Source organism: Lepidochelys kempii, chromosome 10, assembly GCF_965140285.1.
Source record: "Lepidochelys kempii isolate rLepKem1 chromosome 10, rLepKem1.hap1, whole genome shotgun sequence".
Classification (NCBI taxonomy): domain Eukaryota; kingdom Metazoa; phylum Chordata; order Testudines; family Cheloniidae; genus Lepidochelys; species Lepidochelys kempii.
The window spans coordinates 39875079-39896073 of NC_136389.1; the positions used below are offsets into that span (position 1 = coordinate 39875079).

The 20995-nt window shown below is 47.4% G+C and overlaps 2 protein-coding genes across 6 annotated transcripts in view; one reads left to right on the forward strand and one right to left on the reverse strand.

Annotated features, from left to right (window-relative positions):
• Window positions 1-4056, forward strand: part of STRA6 (signaling receptor and transporter of retinol STRA6) — a 54546-nt gene extending 50490 nt beyond the window's left edge. For all 5 annotated transcript variants that reach the window (XM_073363070.2, XM_078854627.1, XM_073363072.1 and 2 more), the window contains 3 exons: window positions 817-980; window positions 1930-2067; window positions 2689-4056. In XM_073363070.2, coding sequence (XP_073219171.1) covers window positions 817-980; window positions 1930-2067; window positions 2689-2867 — 481 coding nt within the window. In that variant the 3' untranslated portion in view covers window positions 2868-4056. The remainder of the gene's footprint in view (window positions 1-816; window positions 981-1929; window positions 2068-2688) is intronic.
• A 7645-nt stretch (window positions 4057-11701) lies between these two features.
• On the reverse strand, window positions 11702-20743 carry ISLR (immunoglobulin superfamily containing leucine rich repeat). The gene is made up of 2 exons (XM_073363075.2): window positions 20674-20743; window positions 11702-17254 (listed from the first exon to the last, which is right to left on the reverse strand). Exon 2 carries the CDS (start codon window positions 17247-17249, stop codon window positions 15981-15983), a length of 1269 nt encoding a protein of 422 aa, XP_073219176.1. The 5' UTR covers window positions 17250-17254; window positions 20674-20743; the 3' UTR covers window positions 11702-15980.
• Window positions 20744-20995: the final 252 nt, after the last annotated feature.

Genomic DNA, 20995 nt, shown 5'->3' on the forward strand with positions numbered 1-20995 from the left:
TTTGGTGCACGTGGTTTTGAACAAACCTGTATGCCGGGTGACACAGGGCTGAACTGTATGAAATGCCGGAGCTGCATCTGAGCTTCCAGTTCCCCCAAGCATGCCTTACCTTGTGTTCACCACAAGGCTTGAGAGCTTTCCTGGTCTCGCTGTGAGCCCATGAGGCAGTGCCGTCCATCCAAGGACCCCCACATCTCCAACACTGGTGAAGCTTCCCAACGCCCTGTCAGAGGGGATGGCAGCTGCTGAGGTGGAGCCAGTGGATGGACCTCAAACCAAGTCTCAGGATCCCTAGGCCTGTGTGATCACCACTCCAAGGTCTTGCCTTTCCAGTAAAGAACAAATGGGGATTTTATCTTTTCCCGAGATGTTAGGGCGAGAAGGGACCATTGATTGTCTGGTCTGGTCCCCTGCAGAACACAGGCCTGAGAGCTCATGCAGTGAGCCCAGGACACTACCCGAGCGCAGTGGCCAACAACCCTTCCCTCCCTGAAACCAGGTCTAACTTCCCAGCATGCCTGTGAGCTCTTGCTAGCCTCCTAAAAGCTGCTGTGTTTGTCTGTGTGGTCACTGACAGGAGGGTCAGTAAAGTCCTCTGAGATGCCCGGAGGACCAAAGGGGCTGCAGAAACTCCACTGCCAGCCTCCTTCAGCTTCCCTGAGCAGCCTGGCAGTGTGGAAAGTTTGGGGAGGGTTAGCAGGCTGTATGCTGGACTAACGCTGGGCATCACTACTGCAGCAAGTGGCTCTTTGTCATGGTGGGGTGGGCTCCTTGGCCTCCTGGCCCTATTGTTTCATCTCTGCCTCGTTGCCCCAGGCGAGCCCTCTGCATCGTGACCTATCTGCTCTTCCCCATCAACGTCCTGGTGGGGGTCCTGGCCGGGGTCTGGAGAATGTTCATTTCTGCACTTTACAATGCTGTCCATTTCTGCCAGCTGGACCTCAGCCTGCTGAATCGGGGCGTCGAGGCCTTCGATCCAGGTAAAGGACACGAGAGCCCCCTCCTGGAGCCAACATACACTGCTCCCTCCATGTTCTGGCATTACGCATGGTGGGCATGTCCTCCCCTGGGCCCAATGTTGTAAAGCCAGTGGGGTGCTCCTGGGGAATATGACTCTGGCAGGATCCGGGTCATTGACAAGGAATGTCTGTCTGAGGCTAACCTAAGGATCCTGTGCATCACATCTGATGCAGGGATCTAACTCCTGGACTGTCCCTGGACATGGAACCTGGGAACGGAGTAACCTAGCTAGCCATCCTGCCATATTTAAATGAGAAACAGGGCCTGGGCAGCTTGGCATTGCCTGCCAGGGGTTCTGTGGGGGTGAATCTGGCTTCCCAAACACTACTGCATGATTATCTGCTATTGAAAACCTGTTTCCTTTAAATGTTGTAGGTTTCCCTGTCCCCCCTGGCTGTTTCTGGTGAAACTTGACTTCTCTTGACACCCAAAGCTGCTGAGGCCTAGGGGGTGAAGCCCACAGCCCAGGTTCTAATATCTGATTGCATTGGTGTGAATCTGGAGCGACTCCAGAACTGCTCTGGATTTACAGAGCAGTAGCTCAAATTGAGATTTGCCCGCCCCCCTGCAGTCCATTCGTCTGTGGAGGAGGAAAAAACCAAATAGATGCAACCCTGAATTCTGCCCTCCTCCGTGTGTGTGTGTGTGTGTACCTGTATGAGCGTGCACACGCTCTGGACTCTGCTACATGCTCTGATATATGAGGGAGGGATAGCTCAGTGGTTTGAGCATGGGCCTGCTAAACCCAGGGTTGTGAGTTCAATCCTTGAGGGGGCCATTTAGGGATCTGGGGCAAAAATTGGGGATTGGTTCTGCTTTGAGCAGGGGGTTGGACTAGATGACCTCCTGAGGTCCCTTCCAACCCTAATATTCTATGATTCTATGATACATGGCCTGTGTTCCCTCTAGGCTACCGCACTTACTGTCATTACTTGAAAATTGAGGTCAGCCAATCACACCCTGTGATGAAAGCCTTTTGCTTCTTGCTTCTCCAAGTACCTGGCCCAGAGGGGCAGACAGGACTCAAACCCACTGATGTGGAAGAAGGTGAGATCTTGCTTCCTCCCCACTTCCCAGCTTTAAGTGAATGCTAAAGAACTGCTAGCCAAGAGAAGCAGAATTTCCTGGTGCCAGGGGGAGCGTCTGTGGACAGACTCCCATGCTGGGTGCTGATAGTGCAAGGAGCTCATGTTGAAAATTTCTGGTCTCATTCATAGGCTGGGTCTACGCATTGGTTGTCCTTCTAAGGGAGGGCTGGGGAGTGGTTTCACCCTTTCACCAAAGGAGCAGGAGGTGCCATGAACAAAGGAGGGTGCAGAATTCAATCTGCCAAGGGCAGTGTCAGTAGAAATGCCCCACTTGCTCCCCCTGGTGGGGGATGCTCATGCACTGTCTCATGCCCTGCATAATGCTTTCTCCTCAGAGCTGCATGTCCTCTTCCTCTCCGCAGTGTGACATGGTTGACTGGCAGCCTGGTGATATGGGGTATCAGTGCAGATTCCTTCCTGGCTCTGCACTGCCAGGCTGTGGGTTCCTCTCCTCCTTCCATCTTTGTGCAGGGGCACGTGCAGGGCAGGGAGAACAATCCCCCTTCACCCAGAGACATGGTGAGCCCGCCCTGTAGGCAGACAGGAGGAGGGAGTGACGCTGAGGTTTCCTCCTTTGCAGGGATCCAGCTGATGCAGCCTGTGAAGGGGCTGCTGAAGGCATCTAAGTCCAAGCAGATGAGAGCCCGGTGGGGCCTGGCCTACACCCTCCTCAACAACCCATCACTCTTGGCCTGCCGAAAGACTGTGCTCTCCGACCCCACAGCCAACGGGACCCAGTCTCGCCCTGCCAAGCCCTGACCTCCACAGAAGAGCCCTCCCCTTTCTCTGGGAAGTGTTCCAGCTCTGCTCACTGCCTCCTCTCTCCTTCTTGTGTGTCCCACCACCCCACAGCAGCGACCTTGACTCTGCGGAGCCCTAGAGCATGGCTGCGCCCGATTGCCTGCCTGCCTTTGAGACCAGGGCTGTTTCCTTAGGGCAGCTTGGAGCTAAGGGGGACGGGCTGCCTGATAATCTTGCCCAGAGACTGAGCTTTAAAGCCACCCAAAGCCAAGTCTTTGCCCCCCATGCTTCTGGGAAACCTGAAGCAGCTCAAAGGTCCCCCTTGGGAATCTTTCCGATTCAAATCCTGCTGGGCTCACAAGTGAAATGAGTTTGGTGGTCTCCAAATTTTTATCCCAATTGCCCTTCCACCATGCAGTTTGGCACATTTGAGTCCCTGCTGAGAGGAGGTGGGGGCTTGAATGGGAGAGAGAAGGGGAGCTACAGAATTGCGGGGTGTTAGCCAAACTGAGAGGAAGAAGCTGGATCTGCCCCTAACCAGAATGACCTACTCTGCATTTCAGAAGGCACCACCATCTTCCTTCCCACCACCCCTCAAGAGCCTGCATTGGAGTCTCACCTGGATCCCCTTCAACACACCAGGTAGTGGCAGGTTTTTTCAGATTGCCTTTGTGTCAGGGTAACTTTTCTTTTTCATGCAGAGACAGCCATTCCACAGAAGAGCCCAGCACTAAAGAGATTCTGATGAAGCATTTATGAAGGAATATGTCTTCATGCCTTTAAAGAAAAAGAATAACTTTTTAAATATATTGTTCACGTCTTTTCTATAGTTTTTAGTCCCAGTTGCTGATAAATAGACTGCAGGTACTGTAGCTTTGTAAAATTGGAAATGTGCCCTCGATGCTTTCACAGCAAGACGGCAGAGCGATCTCTCTGTTTTGTGTGGCTCCTCTATGCTGCGTGTCCCTCTGGCTTCTCATACTCTGCTCATGTCCTTGCCTCCACTTTTCTGGCAAACAGGAGGTGTCTATCTTCCTGCTCCCCCTGCCCTATTTTTTTTAAACTAATAATTCCTTGGCCTCTGTTCTTATTCTATGAGAGGTGGGCAGGTCAGATTGGGAGTGAGCTGAGCTAGTAGTTGTAGAGTACAGTGAGTTTAAACCCCCTTGGAATGGTGAGGTGGGAATAATAAATAATATGCCTCTTTCCTACTGCTTGGAGAGTGCCTGTTCTGTTTTGGTCTCCCGTGAAAGCAAGGGTGAGCACAAGGGTGATGGGGGTGATGGAGGGGGGAAGGGCAGAGAACAGTGGGAAGAGACGTATCAGGGCCCTTGTATATGACCTTCTCTTGCCATGGTTAGTGTGGCCATTTGGTGCATGGCTGGGGGCATTGTTACACTCTTCTGCACCCCACAACAGCAATCCCAAACCACAAGGAAAGCAAAGCCAGACACAAGCAGGTTTCCATGATTTAGTGTAGATGGGACCTAATCATTGTCCATTAAGCCACGGACAGCACAAGGTTTCACAGTAGGACTGGCTGCAAATGTTCCTTCAAGTGTTTTTCAGTGGGTTTTCAACTGTGTGTGTGTGCGAGAGAGAAACAGCTGCTTGCTGTGGGGAAACTTTGTTCTTTAAAGAAAACAACCCTGAAAACTGAAATGGTTTTGTTTCTGAAATGCTGCCTCAAGGGAGATGTAGTTTGGGTTCCTCATTCTTCTCTATGGGCTGGGTTCCCTGCAGCCATGGTCACCTCAGTGTGGAACATGACGGCGACATTTCAGAAGAACTTTTTTTTACTGAAAACCCCACATCTTCCATGGGCGGGGGAGGGGGCATATCATTCTAACCGGGTCTACTTCGATCACCAGAGCTTCATAGAATAGACCATGATGTTCGACCTCTTGTATAACAGTGTCCTGCGAATAGTGATTCCTGCACCCAGCCCATAACTGCTGTTTGAGCTAGAGCATGTCTCTCTTAGAAAGACATCCTGGCTGAAAGACTGTAAGGGAAGGAGACCCCACTGTGACCCTGGGTAAGTTGTTCCAGTAAAGAGCTACCCCTTTAAGACTTTGTCCCTTTTATTTTTAGTCTAAATTTGTCCAGCTTCCTGCCATCAGATCTCATTAGAGCTGTCTGTTAAAAAGCCAGTTATCTCTTTAGTTTGGGGACCCAGCAAAGGTTGCTGGAGGCCTACAAAGTAGAACAGCATTTTAAGGCATCTCTGCCTGACATGGTCCATGCTGCAGTGTAGACAGGGCCCTGAATCCCACCAGACCTTTTAATTACCAATGGATCTAGCTTTGGGGGGCCTGCAGGCTCCAAAACCCCTTTCCACAATGGGCAGATATGTTCTGGTGCTGCTCATGCTGTTGGCCCTTCCACCCACCCACCAGTGTGCATTATCATGAGGCGGAGACACAAGGGGGTGTTTGAAGTTTGTTTTCTCCCCTGAACCATTGGTGCTGGCAGGCAGCCTCTAGTGTAGCTCCTTCCAATGGATTTGGATTCTCTCCCTGAACTGTTCACTCCACTGCAACTCAGAAGCTGGGGGTAGGCGTGTGTGTGCTGAATATGGTATATGAAAAGTACCACGAGAGGCAGCAAGATGGTGGTTAGAGTCAGGACATCAGAATTCTATTCCTAGCTCTGCCACTGACTTGCTGTGTGATCTTGCTATGCTGTGCCTCAGTTTCCCCATCTGTAAGATTCAAAGAGCTATTCACCCTCCTTTTGAAAAAGGCTTTGAATTCTGTGGGTGGAAAGTGCCTGAGAAATGGAGAATACATTATATAACTTTTCATTCAGTGGATGTAGTGACAGTGCTGTCCTCTACACTGCAGAGTAGTCTACATGGAATTATTTGCTGGACCAGGTTGCCTGGTTAGTGGATAGTTGTTAATGGGTGTGATGGGATCCCCAGTGTACAGCCTGGAACTGGGGTACTGCTGTGCCCTCTGAATTCTCCAGCCTGGGCTGTCTCTTGAAATGCTTTGCTAGTGACAAGCAGCAACCCCCTCCAGGAGCTGTTATCACTCAGCCACCAGCATGAAGAGACACACCCTGCTATGTTGCATGAATGCTCTCCAAGCCATTTGTGAACTATACAATGGGAAACACCAGCAAATCTGCCTGAGCCCCCAGCCTTGCACCCTAGAAATGTACTGTCTTACACTGGTTAAGACCTCCCCTTGAACAATGCAAGCTCGTTAATTAGTTTGCCACTTCACCAAAGGATAGTGGACTTGCACCAGCCTTTGTAATCTGAGCAGATTCCCCAAGCACTTCAGACAAACTCACTGGTAAGGATAAAACATTAAAATAAGTTTATTAACTACAGAAAGATAAATTTTAAGTGATTATAAGTGATAGGTATAAAGGTCAGGGATAGCTACCTAAGAAAATAAAAAGTAAATGCACATTCTGAATCTTAAACTTAGAATGCATTTTGCTTTTATTTCATTTGACCAAATCTGACTTCTTGTGCTTTGACTTATAATCACTTAAAATCTATCTTTTGTATTTAATAAATTTGTTTGTTTATTCTACCTGAAACAGTGCATTTGGTTTTGAAGTGTGTCAGACTCCACTTGGGATAACAAGCTTGGTACATATCAATGTATTTGTTACTTTGACAAACTCATATAAGCTTGCAGCATCCAGTGGGCATAACTGGACACTGCAAGACAGAGGCTCCTAGGGTTGTGTCTGGGACCAGAGATATTGGCTAGAGTTATTTGGTTGCACGATCCAAGCAGCAGCTGGCCAAAAGTGCTCACTCACTGGGCACAGCTTACATGCTAGAGGCTGTGCATGAACAGCACAGGAGTGGGGGTTCTCACAGCAGAGCAGGGTAAAGCTGGCTCCCAGAGTCGAAGATTGGCATGACCCAGCAGATCACCGGTCCAGATAACACCAGGGGAATATCAACAATGGGGTTTTTTTGGTTTTGGTATTTAATTATATACAAAAACCATTTAAATTTGGGTCAAGTTAGCCACATGGGTTGGGGGAGGAGGCTTGAAATGGAAGTTAGTTTAAGAAATCATAAGTATATTTCTGTTTCCATCTGTATTGGTGAGAGCAAATGTAAGTGCCTTTACTACAGGTAATCCTCTAGGTAATAAAAATCCTAAAATCTATGTCAATAATGAAGCTCTTGACAATGCGAATCACTTCTGCTATCTTGGCTCAATTTTAACCAGCTCAGTTAGCCTTGATAGGGAAAGTGATGCTAGAATAGGCAAAGCCTCTGTCACCTTTGGCACACTTACCTCATGTATCTGGAACAACAAGCTGCTAACCCTGAACACAAAGATGTCTGTTTGTCAGGCTTGTGTCCTTAGTACCCTCCTTTATGGCTGTGAAAGCTGGGTAACATACTCCAAACAGGAGCAGAGATTGAACAGTTTCCACCTTCAGTGTCCCAGAAAAATCCTTGGAGTTACTTGGGACCAACAGATCACCAATACTGAGATCCTTGAGATCACCGGCCTACAGTCTATGCTGACTATGCTGGATGCTTGCAGGATTCCCTGGCTGGAACACATGGAGTGCATGCCTCGAGATCATCTGCTGAAGGCTGTGCTCTATGGCCATGAACTGGTCAAGAACTGCCCATGATGCAGAGGAAGGGTTAGTCTAACCCCCTGCCAAGATGCAGGATTTGTTGTGCCTAAACCATCCAGGACAGATGGCTATCCAGCCTCCTTTTGAAAACTTCCAGTAATGGAGCTTCCGCGACCTCCCGGGGCAGTCTGTTCCATTCTCCTACTGTTCTTACAGTTAGGAAGTTTTTCCTGAGATGCAATCTAAATCTGCTATGCTGTAGTTTGAACCCATTGCCCCTTGTCCTACCCTCTGTGTTAAAAGAGAACAACTTTTCTCCATCTTTTTTAGGGCAGCCTTTCAAGTATTTGAAGACTGCTGTCATATCCCCACTTAATCTCTTTTCCAAACTAAACATACCCAGTTCCTGCAGCCTTTGCTCTCATGGCTTGTGTTTCATCCCTCTGATCATCTTTGTCACTCCCCTCTGGATCCTTCCCAGTTTCTGTACGTCCTTTCTATACAACAGTGACCAAAATTGGACACACTACTCCAGCTGAGGCTTAACCAGTGCTGAGTAGAGCAGTACCATCTGTGAATTGCTTGCTATGCCTCTGTTAATTAAACTAAAATTGCATTTGCTTTTTTTTGCAACAGCAGCACATTGCTGACTCATGTTGAGGTTGTGATCCACCACAACTCCCAGATCTTCTTAGCAGTGCTGCTGCCAAGCCAGTTATCCCCCATTTTGTATTTGTGCATTTGGTTTTTCTTCCCTAAGTGTAACACCTTACGTGTTTCTTTATTGTATTTCATTTCGTTGTCTATAGCCCAGTTATCCAATTAATAAAGATCCCTTTAAATTTTAGGTCTTTCGTCCAAAGTATTGGCACCCTGCCCCAGCTTTGTGTCATCTGCAAACTTGATCAGTATGCTCTCTATTCTTACATCCAGATCATTAATAAAGATGTTAAACAACACTGGACCCAGAACAGATCCCTGTGGAACCCCAATTGAGGCCACCCTCCAATCTGACATCATTTCATTAATAGTTATTCTTGGTTTGTGGTTGTTTAATCAATTACGTATCCATTTAATGGTAGTTCTATCAAGCCTGCATTCTCCAGCTTACTTATCAGAATGCCATGTGGGACTGTGCCAAAAGCCTTGCTGAAGTCCAGGTATATGATGTCCACCGCATTCCCCCATCCACCAAACCAGTTACCCTGCCAAAGAAGAAAATCAAGCTGGTTCGGCATGATTTGTTCTTAGGGCTTGTCTACACTGGCAATTTACAGTGCTGCAACTTTCTCGCTCAGGGGTGTGAAAAAACACCCCCCCCAAGCGCAGCAAGTTTCAGCGCTGTAAAGCGCCAGTGTAGACAGTGCCCCAGCACTGGGAGCTACGCCCCTCATGGAGGTTTTTTTTAGAGAGCTCTCCCAGCGCTGTGCCACGACCACACAAGGCACGGTAAAGCGCTGCTGCAGGTATTCGCAAATGGGATGTTTTATACATTGCTTTAGTAGCTTCCCAGGTATTGAGGTCAGGTTGTATAGTTCTATAGTTCATTTCCTGGCTCCTCCTTTCCCCACTTTTTAAAGATGGGCACTATGTTAGCTTTCTCCAGTGTCCAGGAATCTCTCCTGTCATCCATGAGCTAGCAAATATTATTGCCAGAAGCTCTGAGATGTCTTCAGATAATTCCGTTAGCACCCTGCAGTGAATAACATCCAGTCACGCTGATTTGAATTCATTCAAATTGGTCAGAAGATCTCTGATGCATTCTTTACTTATCGTGATCTGCCTCCCTTCCCCTTTATTGTCTATGGTAACCTTGCTAGTTGTCCAACCACGTTATTTTTTGTGAGAGGACTGAAGCACCTGAACTGCAGCTCCCAGAAGACACTGCAGTACCATAGCCAAAACAAAATATATTGTGGGGGGTTTTTTTGTTTGCTTGGGTGCTTTGGGTTTTTTGATGGAAATTAAAAAAAAAATCCCCCCAAAGCAGTCACTTTCAATGACCAATTTCATATAGTCAGACCCCAATTTCTGTTTTGATGGAAAATTTCCACCCAGCCCTAGCCTTGAGGTTGTTGGGAATCTTAATTAGCCAGCATTTGTGAAGAGCTGTGCAGCCCTCTTTTGGGGGAAGGAGCTGGTCAGGTTAATGAAAAATCCAAGCCAGTAGGTATTCAGGTGTCAACACCCTTGCACTAATAGTGCCCCTTAAACTGTGTGCATTTCAGGTGTCATCAGCCTGGGATAGAGTGGAGAATGGGTGACTATAGGAAGCAGAACTCAGAACTCCCATCTGGACCTCCATTCTTGGGGACACTGTTGTACAAGTGCTGTCTTGTGACATCTCCCTCACTTTCCAGGTGCAGTAGGGTATTTAGACTGTAGTATCTTTGCCTAGAACCTTGTTTCTATGTATTGGAGGATGGTGGATTGTTGATGCAAAAATCTGCCTACACATGGAGGCCAAGTTTGAAAATCCAGCCCCACTGTGAGAGGCATGCGATGGAAATGGACCATGCTGCCGTCTATCAGTACAACCTATGAGGTGTAATTCAAAGAGTTACTCTGAGCAAGGAGGTTTTTTAAAATTCTCTTGTTGTTCTGTCCTTTTCCCCCAAAGGCAGAGCTTGTTCTTCTGGGTTTTCATAGAAGTGGGACAGTCCCATGGTTCTTCTGGGGCCTGATCCATTGAGGTGCTGAGCACCTCCTAGGGGCTGCAGAGTGCATTGCAGGACTGTGCCCTCTGGTTAGTGACTCTCTTGGGGCACATCTTGCAGACAGGGCTGCCAATGACAGCCCTTTGCTGACTGTATCCTTCCCTTTCATGCAGCAAGCCAGAAAACACTGTAGGTCTTGCAGAAAACAGGAGCTGCTATTTTTATTTTTAAGTCTGCCAGATATTGATATTTCCCCTCATGTTTTTGATGGAGCTTGAAATTAATGTCTTTCCTATTTCCTCCTGCTTTAAACAAACACATCTATGATGCTGGCAGAACCATGCAGTAAGCTGTTGATAACAGCCAAAAAAGGCTGCAAAAGAATTGCATGTATCCCCCAATTTGGTTTTGGTTAGGTCCTATGTAAACTGTGGTCACATTATTTTCCAGCTTTCACACTGGAATATACGTGGTTTCCTTGAAATAGGTCAGGGATGGCCAACCTGTGGCTCCAGAGCCACATGAGGCTCTTCAGAAGTTAATATGCGGCTCCTTGTATAGGCACCGACTCTGGGGCTGGAGCTACAGGTGCCAACTTTCCAATGTGCCAGGGGGTGCTCTGCCACAGGTGGTGCTCTGCCACAGGCCCTGCCCGCACTCCACCCCTTCCCGTGCCCTCCCCTGAGTCTGCCATGCCCTCGCTCCTCCCCCACCCACCCAGAGCCTCCTTCATGCCACGAAACAGTTGATTGGGAGATGCAGGGAGGGAGGGGGAGGCGCTGATCAGCAGGGCAGCCAGTGGGCAGGAGACGCTGGAAATGGGGGGAGGGGAGGAGCTGATGGGGGGGCTGCTGACGTATTACTGTGGCTCTTTCGCAATGTGCATTGGTAAATTCTGGCTCCTTCTCAGGCTCAGGTTGGCCACCCCTGAAGTAGGTGTTCAGCATAGAGCTGGTTTTAGTCTAAACAGTATTTCATCTGCAAAAAGCTGTTTTGACTAAAAGTATTTTTTGTGTGAAAAAACTGTTTTGTTTTTGGCAAAAAAATTGCAATGGAAAAATATTTTGAAATGAAAAGGTTCATTTTGAAAAACATTGTTTTTGAAAATTTCAAAAGAGCTTGGAATCTTAAACTAAAATGGGTTTCTCATTTTTATAGTTTAATATTATTTCCTGACATGTCAGTAGTATTATGTACGATGTACTACTGACATGCTCATGAAATAATATAAAAATAAATTTCTAAATGAAATTTCAAAATCACAAATTTTCTAAAACCAAAACTCTTCAGAATTTGCATTTTGCAGGAAATCTTGAAAATCTTTTTCATTGTGATTTTGAAATGAAAACAAACTTCATACTGTCAATATTTTCCCTGCAATGGAAATTTGAGTTTTGCACAGCTCTAACTTAGCTGCCATGCTGCATTACACCCTGGAGATGAATGGCCCTAATCACCAAGCTGCCCTCACAAAGTATTTCGTTCTGATCCTGTGTTGGACCCTGCTTGGCCCAGGCCAGGTCCCAGTTTGGGGTGTGGCATTCTAAGCTGTTTGCTGTGGTGGGGATATGCTCAGGTTGACCCCAGCTCACTAGCAGTTGCTGGTACAAGATTGGAGTTTCATCTAGCAAGTAACAAATTGCCCAAAGTGTGAGCAGCCAGCATCTGCCTCTCAGTGTGACACTTCCCAGCCATCCCTAGTTCAGAACTGAGGGAATGCCCAGCATGTGCTGTCATATGAGATAGTAGGGGAAGTGCATGGGCTTGTGGAGTGCCAGGTGACAGGCTAGCTCCTCTGTGCTTCTATGTAGGCAGCATCTGGGCCTACCCACGGCTTAGCTTTACCTGGGCCCCCAGCTCCTGGAGGCATGTGACTGTATGAGAATTGCAACTTCCTTTTCTTTTCTAAGTGAACGTTATAGTCATGCTTGGGACCATGACCGGCTTGTAGCCAATGCAGCACCATCTGCCTGAGTCTGTGGGTAGCTGGGATGGGTAAACTGCTCTGTGCAACTCTTTAGGGTGTTAACAGCTTCTGGGGTGTGGCAGTGAAAGGACCCCTTTTGCTGCCCTGGCTCTCCTAAACGGAGTGTGGGGAACCATCATTCCAAGTGGGGGTGGAGTCCCAGGAGGTCTAGGGCCTCAGCTTGTTTTCATGTGTCCCTGGTGGCACACACAAAGGGTGAGGGGTCAGCATGCTCTCCTGGCAGGGTTAGTAGGCCCTGAAGGGTCACCCCTCCCCCTTGCATGCCCATGGCCCCTCAGACCCAGAAGGCAAGTGGGGGTGGGGCTGGTGACTGCCCTCCCCATGAAGCCCCGGGGTTTGATGTTTTCCCCTTCTCCCCGACCCCTCTGTTGCATAGTGAGGGAGTGGAGACAGCCCAGGTTACTTCCCTTCAGCCTCAGCCATCACACCTGAATCGAGAATTCTCTGTTTATTCCATAAGCCATGGCTGGGTATTTTCCCATGGGACCTCTCCAAGGGGTGTCAGATCCACCCCACCCCACACTTTAACTGTAGCCTGCAGCTGGTGATTCACGGCGGTGTCAGGATTTCAGTCAGCTTTACTACCGCCAAGGTGGCGGATCCTGCTCTCATGTCCACTGGCCGAGGTTTGCTGTCTTTAGCGCTCTCACCCTCACCCCCTGAGCCACAGCCAGAGGGGAGGGTCATTTTAGAGAGATCTTTATTGCACTCTGTATGTTTCAGCCACGTAGTTCTGAAAATAACAATGTGAGGTGGATACAGCAATATTGTTCTAGCTCCTATGGTGATAGTGTTAGAAAAACACACTGGGAAAGAGAGCTTTAAGTACCTGAGAAACAGCTGTACAGTACCCTGACCTTTCCCTGTAGAACAGCTGGATTGTTCATAGGTCCCTGGGACAACAGGGGCTATAGCCCATATCCTGGTCCCTCCCTGCCCCCAGTACATGTGACAAAGCTCTGATGTCACATCCATGGCAGTACAGCTCAGTTACTCACTCTCCCTCATCTTATCTTCCCATCTCTCTTTCTCCCCATGCACTGTGGGGGGGTCTCTGCTTAGCCCCATTTGGACATGAGCATGAAGAGAAGATTGAGGGTCTGGGCTGTGATTTTCCTCTCACTTTTACAGTGGTGTAACTCAGTGGGGCAGGTTCTCAGCTGATGCTAGATCTCCACAGAGCTTTGACAATTTACACCAGCTAAGGATCTGGCCCATTGACTTCAATGGGAAAAGTGAGTCAAGGATCAGTCAGTTACATGGTATAATTGATGCATCATCTGTAGGACAGGAGGATAATTGTGATTGAAGGGCCCAGTCCTGCAAACTGCTGAGCACTCCCTGCAATACACTGAGCATCCTTGACTCAGATTCTAGCAGGATTGGGCCTTTTGGGGAAACAAAAGGAATAGAAGTGTGGAAAAGCTCTGGAATACTCATGCATGTACCTCGGTCTAAAGGTCAGTGCTGGAAGCCCAGCCTCTGCCTCAGCTCAACCATACGCTCATCCTCTGCTAGCTACAAAGCACAGAATCATAGAATCATAGAATATCAGGGTTGGAAGAGCCCGCAGGAGGTCATCTTGTCCAACCCCCTGCTCAAAGCAGGACCAACCCCAAATAAATTATCCCAGCCGGGGCTTTGTCATGTCTGCCTCTGAGTCACCATCTAGTGGTGTGAACTGCACCAGATACCCCTGCCCCTCGTGTAATCCAAAGAGATCATCAGAATGAAGTCTCAGGGCAGCAATAAGGGGATAGGACACTGGCTGAGGACCAGCTAAAGGGGTTTGCTGTGGGTGAGTCCATCCTTCCTTTCCCTTTTCCCATAGATCATGATCATCTACTTATAGTCATCTCAACTGGCTGCTCCGCCAGGGACTAGCATGGTTCTCCATTCAGCCATTCACCCTTAGGCTCTTATTTATTAATATGAAGATGGTATTCTAGAATCAGAGAAATGTGGGGCTGGAACGGACCTTGCAGTCATTAAGTCCAACCCCTTGCACGGAGATCAAGTAAACCTAGACCATCCCTGACAGGGGTTTGTCCAACCTGCGCTTAAAAACCTCCAGTGATGGGGATTCCACAACCTCCCTTGGAAGCCTGTTCCAGAACTTAACTCCCCTTATAGCTAAAAGTCTTCCCTTATGTCTAACCTAAATCTCCCTTGCTGCAGATTAAGCCCATTGCTTACTGTCCTACCTTCCGAAGACATGGAGAACAATTGATCATCATCCTCTTTATATAACAGCTCTTAACCTATCTGAAAGGTCCTGCTTTGAGCAGGGAGTTGGACTAGATGACCTCCTGAGGTCTCTTCCAACCCTAATCTTTTATGATTCTATGAAAACTGTTATCAGTCCCCACCCCCGCTCAATCTTCCTTTCTCATGCCCAGGTTTTTTTACCTTTCTGCATAGGGTAGGTTTGCTAAACCTTTGATCATTTTAGTTGCTCTGCTCTGGACTCGCTCCAATTTGTCCACATCTTTCCTAAAGTGTGGTGCCCAGAACCCACAGTGCTCCAGCTGAGGCCTCCCCAGTGCTGAGTAGGGCAGGGCAATTACCTCTCGTCCCTTGCACATGACACTCCTGTTTGTCCTCCCCAGAATGATGATAGACTTTTCACAACTGCATCACACTGTTGACTCATATTCAGTTTGTGATCCACTATAACTCCCAGACCCTTTTCAGCAATACGACTGTCTAGCTAGTTATTCCCCATTTTGTAGTTGTGCATGTGATTTTTCCTTCCTAAGTGAAGTACTTTGCACTTGTTTTTATTGAATTTCATCTTGTTGATTTCAGGACATTTCTCTAATTTTTCAAGGTAGTTTTGAATTCTAACCCTGCCTTCCCAAATGCTTGCAACATCTCTGAGCTTTGTTTCATCTGCAGATTTTATAAGTGTCCTCTTCATTCCCATTATCCATCACTAATGAAAATATTGAATAGTAGTGAATCCAAGACTGACCTCTGCAAGTCTGACCACTGCAGGGGCGCCACTAAACATGCCTGCCCAGTTTGACAGTGAACCATTGATGATAATTCCTCTTTGAGAATGATCTTTCAACCAGTTGTGCACCCCCCATATAGTAATTTTATCTAGACCACATTTGCTTATGAGAATGTCATGTGGGATGGTGTCAAAAGCCTAACTAAAATCAAGATATATCATGTCTACTGCTCCCCCACCCATCTACTAGACCAGTAACCCTCTCAAAGAATGAAATTAGGTTGGTTTGGCATGATTTGTTCTTGGCAAAACCACGCTGGCTATTCCTTACAATCATATGATCTTCTAGGAGCTAACAAACTGATTGGGTAATAATTTGAAAGGAAGCACCTAATTGGCTGGTGAAGGTGCCAGCTGTTCAGCCATCTGGTATTACCATTCAGAGGTGGACTTATCTTCCCTAATGAAGGTAGATGAAAGGATGCTTTTGGCTTCTATCTGAACTAAACCTCTGGATCTGTTCCAGGGTTCACCCATCATTGCACACATTGACAGCTAATAAAAAATAGAGGGTCTATTTAGTTTAAAGGTGGGGTCATGCCAGATATGGGTTATTGCACCAGTGTTGCCATTAATCCTGAAACAGCACATTCATACCAAAGATGAGTTGAAATCAACCCCTGCCTGCAGATCTAAACACCTTAGACTTGGAGGTGGGATTGGGATCCTGGATCAGGTTTCCCAGCTGGCTTGTTTAATACAGTTGGCTGAACCAAGCACATGTTTCTGAATGCCATGAAACTAGGGGGTGAAGGAAGGTTTGAAAGTCAGACCTGGCTTCTGCATCTCAGCCCCAGCTTTGATTAGTGCCTCAGACAGCTCCCAGCAGCTCAGTGCATGCATGACACTATGTCAATATAAATGATACAGAAATACAGAGAAACCCTTTGGCATTTTCCTTAGCAATAAAGGAAAACAACTAAACAGAACATGCAAGCCCAGAGACGTGACTCCAGAAGAGTGCCTCCATCACTGCTCCCCATCCCTGCAGGAACACGGTAGATGATCACAAGCTTTTCTCCAGCCTGGGAGGAATTGGCTTGGGCTTCCTTGTTGAAGTGTTTGGCTCCAAGCTTGCTGGTTGCGAGGTTGTTTCTGAGCAGATCTTCTGCCGGGTTTTCTGAATTGGCCAATGCCACATTGACTGAGACCTTGCGAGTACCAACCTCGTTGGTGGCCAGGCAGGTATAGGTCCCTTCCTCGTGCTTGCTCAGGTGGGGGATGACCAGGGTGCCGTTTCCATAGACCAGGAAGCGCTCTGCACTCTGCTTGGAGCCCCCAGCAGACAGGTCATTCTTATCTCTTTCCACATTGGGCCCATTTATCTCTGTTCCTTGGATGGGGGTCTGGATCTCCCACCTAATCTCTGGCTGGGGGCTGCCCGTGACGCTGCAGTGCAGCATGAGCATGAGCCCATCATACAGTACGGTGTTGTCCAGGTTGGGGTGGCAGGTCAGCTGCACAGAGGGAGGTGTGCACTGAAGGTCAGGGATCCTCCCCAGGGGGACACCTCTGAGGCTTTCCGGGGCTGCACAGCTGATGGAGTCCCTTTTGGGGATGGAGATCAGGGTGTTCTCAGCCCAGCTCTTTAGCCACAGAAGCCTGCAGGTGCAGTTGAAGGGGTTGTTGTAGATCTGCAACTGGGACAGTGAACTCATGGCATCAAAAGTGCCCTGGGCGATGGTGGTGAACTTGTTGTCGTTGATCCACAGGGACCTCAGGTCTTTCAGGGTGTGGAAGGCCTCCCAGGGCAACTTCACAAGCTGGTTGTTGTTCATCTTCAGCAGCTGCAGAGTGCTGAGGTTGTACAGATCCCCCCAGGGGAAGTCTGCAAGCTGGTTATTGCTGAGGTCTATGTTTTTCAAATGCAGAAGCCTGGCGAAGGTGCCTTCCTCAATGGCGCAGATTTCGTTGTGCGCCAGCCACAGCGACTGTATCTGGGTGACCTCCAGAAAGGAGCTCTGCTGTAACGAGGTGATCTTGTTGGCCGACAGGGTGAGGGTGGTCACGTTGGAGGGCAGCCCCGCGGGGACCCCCTGGAGATCTCTGTAAGCACATTCTGCTAGCTGGCGGCCATATTTTTTTTCTACGCAAGTGCAGGACTCCGGGCACTCCTGGCTCATCACAAAGAAAGTTGCAGTCCACAGGCAGAGAAATGGACCCATCATTTCTTCTGTGAATAAAGAGACCAAGATTGGCACAAGTTATTTTGCTTGCATCTTTTCTCTGAGACATCACTGCTTCTCTCCTCTGGCTGCATCTTAGAGCAGCATTTTCCCCTCTGGTTTTTATTTAGCCAATCAACCCAAGGAACAGCAGATGATTACAGTACCACACATGGCTAGCTATAATGTTTAAATGATAAATGTGATGAAAAGAAGATTTAAATCTGATCTGAATAAGATATTTACATTCTAACAATAATAGAGCCTTAGAAGCCAATGACAGATCCTTAGAATCCAGTAACAGATCCTTAGAATTCATACATATTGTAGCTCCTAAATAACTTTGAAGATCTGAGCCTTTTTGTTGGCACAGCCCTAACACAAGGGGGCCTGGATCTCGGCTAGATCCCCTAGCTGCCACTGGAGTACAAATAGTTAATAATACATAGAGCAAAATCAGCTCAGATTTCCCTCTTCTCCAGTTTCGCAAGTGGACTCAGAGATCTCTTTTTTTTCTACAGGCAGTTTTAGCTGCTACCTTCCTTCCCCCTCCCTATCATTTAAAAGCAGATCTTTGAGGGCAAAAAAAGAAAAAATATATATATATGCAATGTCATGATTACTGTAAGATTTGCAAAATGATGTTGGACTATGCAAAAGATAGGGCCAATTTGCCAAACTGTGAGACAGCATGAGACCAAGAAAGCATAAGATTCAATGGGTATTATCACAAGATGGGTGCGAGGAGTTTGGCTTCAGTCTGTCGGAGAGAGAAATGTGAAAGAATAGTAAAGATTTCACACTAATCTGATGGCATTTTCTGCTCTAGTCGATGCGTTTCTGAGCCTGGCAGAAGGCCTGGATGCAGAGGCTCTGACTACACTAGGAACTAGGCTGTGATTCTCTTCCTCACGTACACATACTAATACTAGCTCTCATGGACCTAGCACAAGTATAAATAACAGCGTCGCCATGGTGGCACAGGTAGCAGATGTGGAAGCATGGCTTAGCCGCACTGAATACGTACCCACCAGTTTCAGTCAGGTCTGTACCTGGCATGGCTCAACCCATGGCTCTGCTGCCACTCCCCATGCTACCGCACTCTGCTGCTATTTCTACTCATGCCAGCTAGATGATAGCCAGTGGGAGCATGGCTACACAAGTAGGCGAATCCCACCATTAGCTGGTTGTGTACATGTTGCAGCGCCCCAGCTAACTGAAGTGCTCCTACATAATGAAGTGAAGTTTCTACCAGAGATGGGCAGAAAATTTTTCTCAAAACAGTTTTTCCATGAAAATTGTCCTTTTGGTCTAAAATTATACATTTAAAAAAAGGGATTTTGATGACATTTGTTTAGGAAAATCCCCAAAACAAAGCATTTTGATGATGCTCTTACATAGCACTTTTCATGAGTAGCTCTCAAAGTGCTTTACAAAGGAGGTCAGTGTTATTATCCCCATTTTGCAGCTGTGAAAACTGAGGCATGGGGAGGGGCCATGACTTGCCCAAGGTCAACCTGCAGGCTAGGAGCCTGTTACAACACTTTCAGTATGAAATGTTTTGATTTTTCATTCAAAATTACTTTTTGACATTAGAGTCTTTGTTTTTTTGTATAAAATAACATTTTAAACGGTTGAAATTGGAATGAAATGACTTTGGCATGAGTCATTTCATGGGAAATTTCTTCTTTTGTTAGTTTTTTTTATTCCATTTCAGAAGGGAAAAGATTTCGACATTGTGGAATTTCCCACAAAATGGAAAACCCAGTTCTTCCCCCCTCCCCACCACTGGTTACACACTGGTAACTAAAATATGAAAGACAATTTAACTAGCAAGGCTCTGTAGCAGTACAAGCCATTGCCATTTTGAATCATTTCTTTAAAAATAAAAACACTGCCTGAACAAAAATCAGCACTAAATGCGTCATCTTACTATGCACAGCAACCTTTAATCAGGGCCACACCAGGGTCCATGAGCAGAAGAGACTTGTGAATGGGGGTTCTGCCATTGCTGGCTTACGGACTCCTTAGGTCACCTCCTGTACACAAGCATTAGGGTACTCAGGCCAGAACTGCTGCAGTAACAAAGTAGCAGATGCAATGATCCTCTGCTCAGACACCCTGCTCCCCCGCACAGTGTGATTGAGTCCCAGTGAATCTATGCTGGCTGTGGCCCCTCCACTCTTCAGGGGGCTGCACACCAGCACAGAGAATTAGTGTGGAGCTCCCTACATAGCCTCTCCTCTACCTGACCCCCCTGCAATGGCTTTTCATGCCCTACAGAGCCTGGCTGTGTACGGAGCCCAGGACTGACCCTTTCATTTCTGGTCAACAAAGGGCCCAATCCTGTAGTCTTTTCTGGAACAAAATTAGTGTGCACTTCAGCGGGACTGTGGCCTAAGGAAGAATTGTGGATTCAGGCCTGACTGGGATTCCAAGTCACATGTTCACATATGATAACTAACCTGCCTGTAAATGCTGGTGGGGCCAGGCAGTCTGTTGCGAGGTGTATGTTAGCTCAGGCTGAAGCGCTGCTCAGTTTCTCAGGCTTGGGCTAAGAGTACAACTGGTCACAAACATTTGTGTTCTGTCTTTGCTCGACTGTCCAGCGTTAGACAGTATATTGCAATCTGCCTAAGAACCCACTAAGTGGGGATGTTCCCAGAGTGTGTGTGGGTTGGGGTGGAGGGGATTGGAAGCGGTATTTGGAAGATGGCTGCATTGCTTCAAAACCTGGCTTTTGTCTGCTTCCCATTTCCCATCCCCCTTTCCCCTTCCTAGCCTCCCACAGCTCAAGCCTTACGCTTTGCTCAGCTGTTATTAAGAATGTGTCTGGATGTTACTGTTGGCATTTGCCTCTCCAGTCCTGGCCTGTGGATTTTTTCTCAGCCCCCTCCCAGCCACTTGGGCCAAGAAGAATACTTTCTTCTAACATTCAGTGCATCCACTCCTCTTGCCAGGACATCCTGAGGAGTTTGCAGGTACTTGAAAGCAATACAGGTCTCCACCCCGCTCTGTGCTTTCCTCCCATGAGGTTTTGACAAACACTACCTTTTTTTTTTTAAATTGAAACATCCATGGCTTCAGTTTCGAGTAAATAAAATCTCCCTGTTCTGCACGGGAGTCAGAGACCTGGCTTTAAAGCCACAAGGACAATTGATTTCAGGCTATTGTCTGGCCCACATATCGGCTTATCAAAGAGTTCTCAGCTACGCTTGGGCCTCTACCAACATTCCAGCATCAGCCCAAGTAATGTTGCTCAGCAAGTCCTGTGTGTCCCACTCGGAAACGATTTTAGAAGCAAGATTTTCTGCAGATAAATGGGCCAGTGTTGCAAATGATTACCTGGGAAAATAAGGTTAAATGCTAATAGTCTTATTTAAATATAAAGGCTCCCATATTGATCACTTAAAAGGCAGACCGTTACCTCTTTTTGCTGCTTCCCCTTCTGTCTTCCAGAGCAAATCAGTTCAAGGCAAACTCTGTAAACATTGTTCTGGGTCCTGTCAGAGTCACGCAGTCCAAAAATGTTAATAAAAAAAAAACTCCACACAATTCTGCCCTTGCAAAAAAGTGCCGAACAAAGCACAATCACCCTTTGCTGGTTGCAAGCCTCAGGGAGAATTGATATTCTTTGCTATCGGTCCTACAACAGTTGTACCATTATTCCTGGTGTATTTACAAACAACAGAGTTTATTTGCCCAGTGTTGTCTTTGTGGATATATGGGCAGGGAGGCCTAAAAGCACC

Coding starts and splice junctions, on each gene's coding strand:
- ISLR (XM_073363075.2), bottom strand. CDS start 17,249: ATGATGGGTCCATTTCTCTGCCTGTGGACTGCAACTTTCTTTGTGATG.